Source organism: Muscardinus avellanarius (genome assembly GCF_963383645.1).
Source record: "Muscardinus avellanarius genome assembly, chromosome: 1".
In the NCBI taxonomy this organism is placed as follows: Eukaryota; Metazoa; Chordata; class Mammalia; order Rodentia; family Gliridae; genus Muscardinus; species Muscardinus avellanarius.
In genome coordinates, this window is record NC_137786.1 from 183,673,510 (window position 1) to 183,684,608 (window position 11,099).

At 44.1% G+C, this 11,099-nt stretch overlaps 1 protein-coding gene across 1 annotated transcript; it reads left to right on the plus strand.

Moving 5' to 3' along the window:
* Positions 1 to 313: 313 nt before the first annotated feature.
* EIF3F (eukaryotic translation initiation factor 3 subunit F) lies at positions 314 to 8,469 on the plus strand (the record flags this gene model as incomplete). Its single annotated transcript, XM_080694292.1, has 8 exons — positions 314 to 698; positions 4,627 to 4,697; positions 4,935 to 5,014; positions 5,484 to 5,621; positions 6,861 to 6,952; positions 7,320 to 7,456; positions 7,581 to 7,694; positions 8,239 to 8,469. The coding sequence occupies 8 exons, from the start codon at positions 314 to 316 to the stop codon at positions 8,314 to 8,316; spliced, it is 1,095 nt and encodes a 364-aa protein (XP_080550418.1). The 3' UTR covers positions 8,317 to 8,469.
* Between the last annotated feature and the right edge of the window lie 2,630 nt (positions 8,470 to 11,099).

Here is an 11,099-nt window from a genome sequence, read left to right on the forward strand (position 1 = left end):
GACATGCCCCCTTTGTGCTGCTCTGTAGCTCCACCTGGCGGCATCTATGCAGACTTCGTGTAGTAGTCTCTCTTCTGACGCGGTCCCAAGTATGCTCGGAACTATTTATCCCACCTTCCACTGACTGCGCATCGGACCAAAAGGAAAGAGCACAGACTACGGAAGAAATTACGAACTGCCAGAATCTTCAGTGCTCAGAGAAGTAACCAATAGGCACTGAGGACTGACTCACGTGGCACACAATCGCCCAATCGAGCTCCTGATATTCTCCAATTTACTCCCTTTCCGTTTCAGGCCTCTCTTTTCGGACAAGATGGCCACACCGGCAGTACCGGCAGGTTCTCCTCCCGCCACCCCAGCCCCAGCTCCCACCCCAGCGGTCGTCCCGGCTCCAGCCTCAGCCCCAGCCCCAGCCCCAGCCCCAGCGCCGGCCCCGGCACCCGCCGCGGCCCCAGCGCCGCCTGCGGCCCCTGCAGATCCCGCGGCAGCGGCGGCTCCGCCGGCGGCTCCAGGCCAGACCCCGGCCTCGGCGCCAGGCCCCGCGCAGACCTCCGCGCCCTCGCTGCCCGGCCCCGCTCTCCCAGGGCCCTTCCCCGGCGGCCGTGTGGTCAGGCTGCACCCGGTCATCCTGGCCTCCATCGTGGACAGCTACGAGCGACGCAACGAGGGCGCCGCCCGCGTTATAGGAACCCTGCTGGGTGAGTGGTCAGAGAAGTCGGCGCGCTTTGCTCCCACCTCTTTTATATTCGCGTCCATCTCATTAACTGTTTAATCCCTGGCGTCCTAACCTTCCATCCCCATGACATCTTAAGAGTATGCCAAGGCCTCTTCTTCCAAAAATGAACGTAAACGCCCAGTAGAAAGTCAAGAACATTTGATTTCATAAGTCCAGTGACCACATTTTCTCCCCGTATTCACTGATCAAATGTCTGTTTTCCAGGGTTTTTTTTTTTTTAAAGTTAACCATTTGTCAAAGGAGTTGGTGACATCTGTAAAAAAAAAAAAAAAAAAAAAAAAAAAAAAAAAAAAAAAGATATCCCTTCCAACAAGCAAACAGATTTGGATGGAACGTGTTTAGGATTTTATAATATTTTACTTCTGAGCCTGATTCTTTGCCAGTCTCCCCTAGTACTAGTTCCTAATACCTTGCCCTCTCCAGTGCTGTTTCTGATTTTCCATTTGGACACAGTTGTCTTATCTATTTATAAATGTAGGCAAAACCTTCAGACTCCAGAATAGTCTTTTCCCTGTGTTCCACATTTGGGAAATAAGTAGTTTGTAAAACTGAAAAGCACTAAAGAGAGATTGTTGAATAAATTCCTTTCTCTGGAATTTGATGATGGTCCTATCAAATTAATTTCTACTCTTGGTTCTAGGTTTTAAACACTTTTGTAAATCCAGTCTACTTGCATGGATTTTTTTTTCTCTTGAATTTATGATAGGCCTTACATGGTAGAAGACAATTGGTGTATTACAAAGAGAACATGATATATAGATGGACTCCATTAAATATTAGACATATGCTTAAATTGCCTCAAGTCTATTTCCTTCAAGGGCCGTTTTAATAGACTTAGTCTCTGGGAAAACATTACAAAACGTATCTAACTGTTAGTGGTTACAGCTGTTGTTTGCCATTTCTACATCAGGTCTGTACTATCTTTAGTACACTTTCTTTGAAAGTATCACTTGTTACAGAAAATTGATTCATTGTCCTTTTAGAGGGAAGTATTGGGGATTGAACCCAAGGAGCATTCTCCTGTCTCAGCCTTCCAAGTACTGGGGTTACAGGCATTTGCAACCACATCCTATTGATTGATTGTCTTCTAAACATTACCTTGTCTTTTCTCTAACCAAACCTTTGTATTCTCTTTACTACTAGTGCCTTCCCTGTTCTCTCATTTGTATCTTTAAGTTTCTATCTTCCAGTTTCCCAGGAAAAGTATTATGTATCAGTCTTCCATCCCTTATTCCTACCCTTACTCCATTGTTAATTTTCCACAGTATGAAGGCATTCTGTAACTGCCCTGTTCGGAGTTTTTGTAACAAATTATATTTGCACCATGACTTGGCACTTGACAAATACACAGAATATGCTGTTAAATTTTTCAAACAAACTGTAGCTGTGTAACTAAAGAAAGGGCTTTCTATCAAAAGTTTATGCTTAGTGTCCCAATTATTATGGTGATCTCAATCAGATCAGCTGTAATCTAGATCCTCAGGTCCTCCTCCAAAGTGAATTACAGTACAGTGCTTTCAGTGTTACAGAGCAGTGTTTACCAAAAAAAGTGAAGCACTGACTATGCATGTTGGGAACTTGTCATTTTCTCAGTTTAACATTAGTTTATGAAACATTTCATTTGGTTAAATGAAGTCATGCTGTAATAGAAAGGTGCCATAGTGACGTGGAAATACAGAAGACTTAACTACTTCAGAAAATTGTGCTGGTCATTAAAACAATTGCAAGAGGGCTAAAGAGCCCTGTAAGTGCACTGTTTGAACTGGTCAGTGGTACAGGAATATAGGAGAGACGAGGAAATATAGCAGGAAATGAAACTGGCAAAACAAGGAGCCATAGAGGTATAAATAATTCCAAGTTTGTAAAGGAGGAGGATTACAGGGAACTCTGAGAAGACAAACTGAGTCTAATCTAATTTGGTTTATTTGGGAAAGGTATGGAGCAATAGGCATTTCAGCTTAGACAAAATGGAAATTAAAGGTTATTCTAGCTGCTTTGCAGAGACTGGTTAAGAGACAGATATAAGCTGTGCTTAGACACCAAATAGAGACTGCTCTAGTAATAGGGAAGCACTTGAGAGTTGGGCATGGGGAGAAGTAGATGAACCAAAAGATAGGAGAGAGAATTGGGAAGACTTGGTGTGTTCAGAAGTTAGAGATTAGAGAGAAGAGGGTATCATGTCCATTGAGCATGCCCTTGGAATTGTCAAGTAGACTATTGAATAAGAAGTGTAAAAGAGTCTAGAATGCAAAATAGATGTGGCAAGTGTGTCAGCTTAGGAATTTTGCCATTAGACTATAGAAGGCAAGCCTGTGTGGTGGCATATGCTTGTAATCTCAGTACTGGGGTGGGGAGCAGAGAAGGCTGAAACAGGAGAATTGAAAGTTCACAACCAGCCTCAGCAAAGTAGTGAGGCCCCTCTGCAACTTAGGACCTATTTCAAAATGAAAAAAGGGTGCTGGGGTTGTAGCTCAGAGGTAGAATGCCACTGAGTTTAATCCCCAGACACCAAAAAAAAAAAAAAAAAAAAGGAAAGAAAATATATAGAAGACATTTGTAACCATAAAAGTGGAAGAAATCACCCAAATCAGGGATTTCTAGAAAAGGCCAGATAGTAAATATTTTAACCTTTATATGCAGTGGCTGTCAAAATTACTTTGTAGCAAGAAAGCATTCATAAATAATACATACATAATTGAGCATGTAAACTTTTATTAACAAAATATTTCTAGGTCAGACTCTGACCTAGAAAAGGAGCAGAGAAGAAATAATAGGAAAACTAAGGCAGAACCCTGAAAACTGCAAAAGTCTCTGGAGGAGCCCGCGAAGAAGAGTAAAAAGAGAAGGAAGGACTCTAGAAAAGACTGGTATCATGGAAATCCAAGGAAAAGAAAGTATTAAGAGAGAGAAGGTCATCAAGTCTGTTGAGTGCCAACAAGACATCAAATAAGAAAGAATACATGTATATATCCAGCCAGGTGTGGTGGTGTACACCTGTAATCCCAGTATTTGGGAGGCTGAGACAGGAGGGTCACAAGTTCAAGATCGGCCTCAGCAATTAGCAAGACCCCATTTCAAAATAAAAATATGAGACAGGACTGGGGTGTAACTTGGAGGTAGAATGCCCCTCAGTTCAATCTCTAGTCACACACACACACACACACACACACACACACACACACACCTCCATTTATTGGGTTTAAGCACATAGTCTTAGCTAAGGAAGCAGAAGCTACAGTGAATCAGATTAAACAAGCACTAGTAGTATAGGCAGCACATTCTGGTGGAGAGGGAGACACTTGAAGCCTGCAGTAGCAGATGCCAGTGGTTTTGAGAGTGGAGAAGTCAAGGGACTGGTGGCCTAGTGAGGTCAAGAGGCTAATGTAGTGGAATAACGGTCTCAGAAGAAAAATGTTTGTAGTAACTACTGACATTGATGTTTAAGGTTCACAGGTAGAGGATTTCCACCTGACGATTGGGTTAGGGCTATGCCAAAGGAAGTACAAGCAAACACTCCCTAAAATTGCACTCTGTGGATTAGGCTACTGTATTGGCAGCAAAATCTTCTGGGGAGCTCTGCAAGTTAAATTATCAGAAGGAAGCCTACAGGCTAAAAAGTGAAGGACTGGAAGGTGCTGGTAGTAGAAGGTAACAGATAAAAGAGAAACCTTGTGAAGGAACAGTAATTCCTGTTTGGCAATAGAGGAAGGAGATGTCGATCTCTGGTGTTTCAGTTCTCTGGAGAATACTTGTTCCAATGATGCTGAATTTGGCACTAATGAGGTGGATTGGTGTTCACTAACTGAGGAAACCTCCAAAATCATTCAAAAGTGGTCAGAGGCCATTGGAGTCCTGTGATTAATTATCACATAAACAATTCTCTCTTTCAGGAACTGTGGACAAGCACTCAGTGGAGGTCACCAATTGCTTTTCTGTGCCACACAACGAGTCAGAAGATGAAGTGAGTGAGATTGAGCTGCACCTCTGCTTTTTATAGCTGTTCATTTGCTCGGGTCCCCTCAAGGCCTGTTTTGTAAAATGTGTTGCGCTCATAACTGGAGCCCCTATAGCCAAGGAGATTTGTTCCATTGCCTGTACTTCCCAGGCCTCTTCTGCTGCCAGGGTGCTCTTTGTCTTTTTCATTTGTTTTTCTATGGACTTCTAGCTTCATAGCTTACTTTCCTCCCTCTCTTCTTAGGTGGCTGTTGACATGGAGTTTGCTAAGAACATGTATGAACTGCACAAAAAAGTCTCTCCAAATGAGCTCATCCTGGGCTGGTAAGAGGGGCAGAGCCGGATGGAAAAAAATCTCAGTGATTTTGAAGCCCTTGCCATCTCTAGAGCGCATCTTTCCCCTGGTAGAGACAGAATGTTGACAGCATATGACTTCCAGCAACTATGAATTGAATGTGCTTCACTGGCATTTCTAGTTTTGTGTAATCAAGAATATTTCTTTTGAGGCTGGGTGTGGTGGTGCATGCCTTTAATTCTAGTACTTGGGAAGACGAAACAGGAGGATCACAGGTTCAAAGCCAGCCTCAGCAACTTAGCGAGGCTCTCAGAAATTTAGGAAGACCCCATTTTCAAGTAAAAAATGAAAAATAGGGCTGGGAGTGTGGCTTGGAGGTAGAATACCTAGGTTTCATCCCCAGCACCACACACACACAGTATCATAGCTTTTGTTATGCGAATCTTTTGGGGGAGTGGGTACCATAAACATGAGCCTACAGCTGTGTTCATTCTCCAGGTACGCCACAGGCCATGACATCACTGAGCACTCGGTGCTGATCCATGAGTACTACAGCCGGGAGGCCCCCAACCCCATCCACCTCACCGTGGACACGAGTCTCCAGAATGGTCGCATGGGCATCAAGGCCTACGTCAGGTGACCCGAGGCTTGGGCCACCCACCATGCCTAGATGACACCCACTCCCACCCCATTCCAGTTTAATTCCTTCACTGTGCAGCTCACTGCCCCTCCAGGAGGCTCATTCTTCCAACCGCCATCATTAGGATGGTTTTGCTGGGTAGCTGAATCTGTTCCCATCCCATAATTTCTCCTTGCTGATCCTAGTTGCACTCCAGGTACTCGTTTCTATTAAACAGTCTGAGATGGCAGCCCTTCAAGTATTTGAGCAAGTACTTGTGTTTTTCTCATGTCGTCTTTCCATGGTAGAACTTCCCAAGGATGCCATGGCAGTCCTCACACAGCATTCTTGCCATGATCTTCACCATGCTCAAATACTATTTGCCCAAGTCTACCTTTAGTTTGTCATTATTCCTAGAACTTAGCATAGTACTTACCGTTAAAGGATGACTGTCCTTATTTTGAACACACTTGTTAATCTAGGGTTGAGTACAGTTTTGTGACCTTAACACTGTAAAATGCCATTTGGTGGAGGTTCTTGGGAAGGGACCTAGTGGCATACTGAAGATGCGGCTGCTTGGGAGTTAGAATTTTACCTCTGGTTAGAGTGAAAGTATTTGTTGGTGCCTCTCTCATGCCATCTAACTCTGATGTTTCTGTGTCTGGTACTAATGTAGCCAGTAAGCTATTGTGCAGGAGGACAAAGATGGCAAATGCCACGTCCTCACTCAGGACGAGCCAGTTGAGCTTCAGTCATTGCTGAAATCTTTAGTCTTGAGAGATAGCTTAGATTCCTCAAAATCCGGTTGAAAGGGAAGAGTTGCTATAGTAAAGACATCACTTTTAACCAGGTTACTTATAGCACCCAGTCTGGTCCTGGTGGGCAGGAATCTTTTAGTTTTTTCAATGTTGCTGAAAGGTTCCCAGAAAAGACCCATCTCCTACCTGTTTGCCGTGGGGTGTAGATAGCCAGCTCCCTGAGCAATCCAGAGTCCTGTATTCTCGTCACTGACATTGCAGTGAATGAAGTTATCCCGCCAGGCCAGGTGCAAGGCTTTAGTTCCCTCTGGTGTGTGGAATTAGCTAAGGGGAGAAAGTTAAGTGTTGCTCTTATGAGACCTCTGGGACTTGGGTGGTCTCAGTCTTCTTATTCTCAGCACTGTGGAAGCTGTGTTCCTGTTATAACTGCTTGCCAAAGCTAGGCATGGAACTCCTCCTCCCAAAGCCATCTGTTTACTTTTTCTCTTCCCTCCCCAGCACTTTAATGGGTGTTCCTGGGAGGACCATGGGGGTGATGTTCACACCTCTAACGGTGAAATATGCATATTACGACACCGAACGCATTGGAGGTGAGTAGCCTTCCTGTACTGTACACTCCTTAGAGGCTTGGTCTTCGAGGGAGGGGGCTGTTGCTCTGTAACAAGGGTGGAGGTCTTGAGTGGCTTAAAGAGCCACTGATCTTACTAAGAAGTCACAGTCATTCTCCAAAATAAATGGGGCTTAAAGAATTATTTAAGAAATTTTTAAAGGTGGGAAGTTATTAGGACCAGAAGCCACATGAGAAGCCAGTGAGTGCAGCGCAGGGAGGTGGGGTGCTGACCAGTCCAGAACGCGTACAGGGAGAGTTATCAGGGTGGAGAGAGCGCATCTGTTTCCTGATGGCATGGCTATGGTCCCTGTGTCTCTTAACCTGCCCCACCCAACCCTCTCCCACAGTTGACCTGATCATGAAGACCTGTTTCAGCCCCAACCGGGTGATTGGACTTTCAAGTGACTTGCAACAAGTAGGAGGAGCGTCAGCTCGCATTCAGGATGCCCTGAGCACAGTACTGCAGTATGCAGAGGATGTGCTGGTGAGAGGGGAAAGGAGAACAGAGGAGGGTCAGGTGGCCCTGGGGCCCCGAGGGATGCTCTGACGACGCGGTTGTGCCAGTGGTGAGCATAGCTGCCTCATTGTGTCTTTGTTTCGGTGCTCAGTCTGGAAAGGTTTCAGCCGACAATACCGTGGGCCGCTTCTTGATGAGTCTGGTTAACCAAGTACCTAAAATAGTTCCTGATGACTTCGAGACCATGCTCAACAGCAACATCAATGTGAGTGCCATCTCTGGCGGTCTAGGAGCCTGCCTCCCCCCTCACGTGGACACACAGTTGTGGAAGGCATTGGGTGGGCTGGCCTGGGTGGAGTAGAGGAGATAGGCCTGGCTGCCTTGCAGGCCAGGTGGGAGGGGTGAAGATAATACATATTTCAGAGAGTTCTGTCCTTTTCCTTCCTTGATTCCTTTGCTTCAGGTTCTGGTGCTACTACTGTGGCTTATTATCTAAACCCATACTAAAGTTCAGAGGTAATGGGAATGCAATTTATTTTCCCCGTGTGTGTTCACAGATTCCCCTCCCCCCCATATTCCACTCTGTATCTGTGTGTCTCACCTAAAGCACTCCTAGTCTCTTAAGTTCTTCAGTAGAGAAAGGAAAGTGTCTTCAAGAATTTCTCTTCCACCTTGACTCAGGCTCAGTCTCAGCTGTCAGTTTCTTAGAACTGTCCTCACATCTAGTGTCCACAGGAGAGCTGGCCAACACCAGCCTCTGCTCCCTTTCTACTTAGTCCCTTACTTGTTATTTGATTTTTGTCTTCCAGGACCTGTTGATGGTGACATACCTGGCCAATCTCACGCAGTCACAGATTGCCCTCAATGAGAAACTCGTAAACTTGTGAATGGGTCCCAAGGAGCACTCCTGCCGGTCTAGCTTCCGCCCTAGAACTCGGAAAGAAGTGGAGGAGAAATGGGTTCTGTGTGGTCTTGAGTCACAGTGAGTCAGTCAGCTGCTTGTGACTCTAAATAAACATAGTCTACCTTTTGTAAATGAATGCCATCTGATGTGAGTTTATTGCTGGGTGGAAGGAGAAAGCTGTTCCACACTCCTGCAACAAAGCACTCTAGGTAGAAGCTGGCTCTGTGTTTGGCTTGATGCCTGGCACCCACAGCCTAGGCCACCAATCAAACCCACACCAGCCTTCTTGGCACACCAGTTTTTGCAGTGGTCAGTTCCTCCCAATCTTCAGAACAACTCCATAAAATGTATCACTTCTCTGTAGCATCGTATATGAATGGCAGTATGAAGGGGTACCATGTGGTACAATGCTGAAGGACCTGGAGATGTGCTAGTGAGTAGAAGGAGACAAAAAAGAAGATGGACACAGACCTCAGTCCTAGGACCCATAAGACTGTGGTGAGGAATAACTGCTTTATCAAATTTTTTTTTTTTTTTTTTTTTTTTTTTGGTTTTCAGTTTGGAAAGGTGTCCAGTACTGTGAACCATTTCTTGATGAGTTACCTGGTTTCTATAGGAAATGAAATGAGAATCCCTAGAGGAAAATAGTTGAGAGAGTTGGATGCTGAATCTGAACTAAAAATAGAGCATATGGTGAAGCTGTTTGCTGCTTTGTTTCAGGGAGGCAGAATTGGGATCTGTGGGTGAGAGTATAAAGGGATTTTCACAGGTACTATCTGTAACTTGAGAGCAGCCTTCGGCAGTGTTGTGATCTGCCAATGGCTGGGTCTAAGCAAAGACTACCTGACTTTTCCCAGCAACCTTGCAGAGTCAAGTATTTACTTGCCTAAGTAACCTCAGGCAACCCTTTCATCTGATATCCTAGACGCTGTGAGGTATCTTGGATTGAGTAAGAAGTCATTATTCAGTGTGTGGGGTACATTAATATTGGAGTGAGAAGGTGAATGAATGCAACTGGGACTCAGAAAGGCCTGGATCTTAATTCTGGTTCTGAGATATGTAACCTTAGGACAGAAATTCTAGGACTTTTAAGATATGGATCTTAATAGCACATAGCCCATTAAGGTATTGTGTCAAAGAAGTAGTGCTTGATACATAGTAGGCATATTATGTAAATGGTACATAATATTATGACTAAAGTTAAGCACAATTTAAAAATAATGTGAACCCTAGCCTAAAAGTCAGTTTTGGTTCTGAGATATGTAACCTCAAGAAGTACAAGTTCTGGGGGTCACAGATACTACTGATACTTTGTAAATATAGGAAAATGTAAACAGATGTTACTGCAAAATGATAGTGATAATGCCATATGTATGTGACGGGGGGGGGGTGTTTTTACTGAGGATCCAACCCAGGGGCATTCTACCTCTGAACTATACCCCCAGTTCTAATTTTTTTTTTTTTTAAACAGGGTCTTGCTAAGTTGCTGAGGCTGCCTTCAATCCTGCAATCTTCCTGTCTCTGCCTCCCAAGTATTAGGATTACAGGCATGCCACCCCACCCAGCTGAATATGCCAAACTTAAAATAGAATGAGGAGTTGGAAGAAGATTGATCAGCATTTTTATTTTTTAGGGGTAGACAGCAAATACCAACTTCAGTCTTTTAAGAATACATGGTCACATTCCAAGATTAATAACTGGAAATGTATATAATCACTCAATTTATAGGGATGAGAAATAATGGAATAAGAAAAGAGAAAATTTTCAGAGTCTGAGAAATTAGCATGGAAATGGTGGTTGAAACTAAAATGGTCAAATAGTCCATATACATCAGTAGGCATAATAAAAGCAAAAGGATTAAACCAACCAGAAAGGGGAAGTTAAATATTAAAGCAAACCCTAGCCATATGCTGTTTATAGATACTTATTTGAAACAAGGATAACAAAGTTGTCCTATAGCTATAAATAACAATATGAGAGAATCTTAATGTTGAATGGAAGCAGCTAATCTCAGAAGACAGTGTGCATTATAACATCCCAGTACAAAGTTCAAAAACAAGTGAAACTGTTATTTAGACATAATATACCTAAGGTCAGTTCTTGTTATGTGTAGTACCGTTCTACCCCAACCTGAACTAGTGAATATTGAACCATTACTTTTTTTTGTGTGTGTGGTACTGGGGTTCCTGGAAGCCCTTCTACTTTCTACCTCCGGGCTACACTCCCAGACCTATTTTTACATTTTTATTTGGAAACAAGGTCTCCTAAGCCAGCGCATGTGGCTGGCTTCGAACCTGTGCGATCCTCCTGTCTCTGCCTCCCAAGCGTGGGGATTACAAGCATGCACCACCACGCCCGGCGAACCATTACTTTTAAAGGATATGCAGGTTTAGAGTCTGACAGGCCTCACATCACATCAGCCAGTCAGTACATATAACCTTGTTTTATGTGTGTTTTTGTCTTAAAAGACACCTTATTTTGAAAGTACACATGAGCTCCCCGCGTCTTATTGTGTGACGCTCTGAAGTGCCTTTGACATTGCCAGCAAGAAGGCAGGCTATCACCATAGTCGGCCCCTAGACCTTGCATCTACAGAACCATGAGCCAGAATAAACCTGTTCAGGCATGTAATATATCAGGTTGATTCATTAACGGTGAACTGAGGGCCAAAACTTCTGCTTGGAGGAAGCTTATTCTTGTTGTGTTTCTCCAAAAGGAACTTGTACTAGGTGTGCTAGACAACTGCTTGAGGGCCGTTTTAAGCAA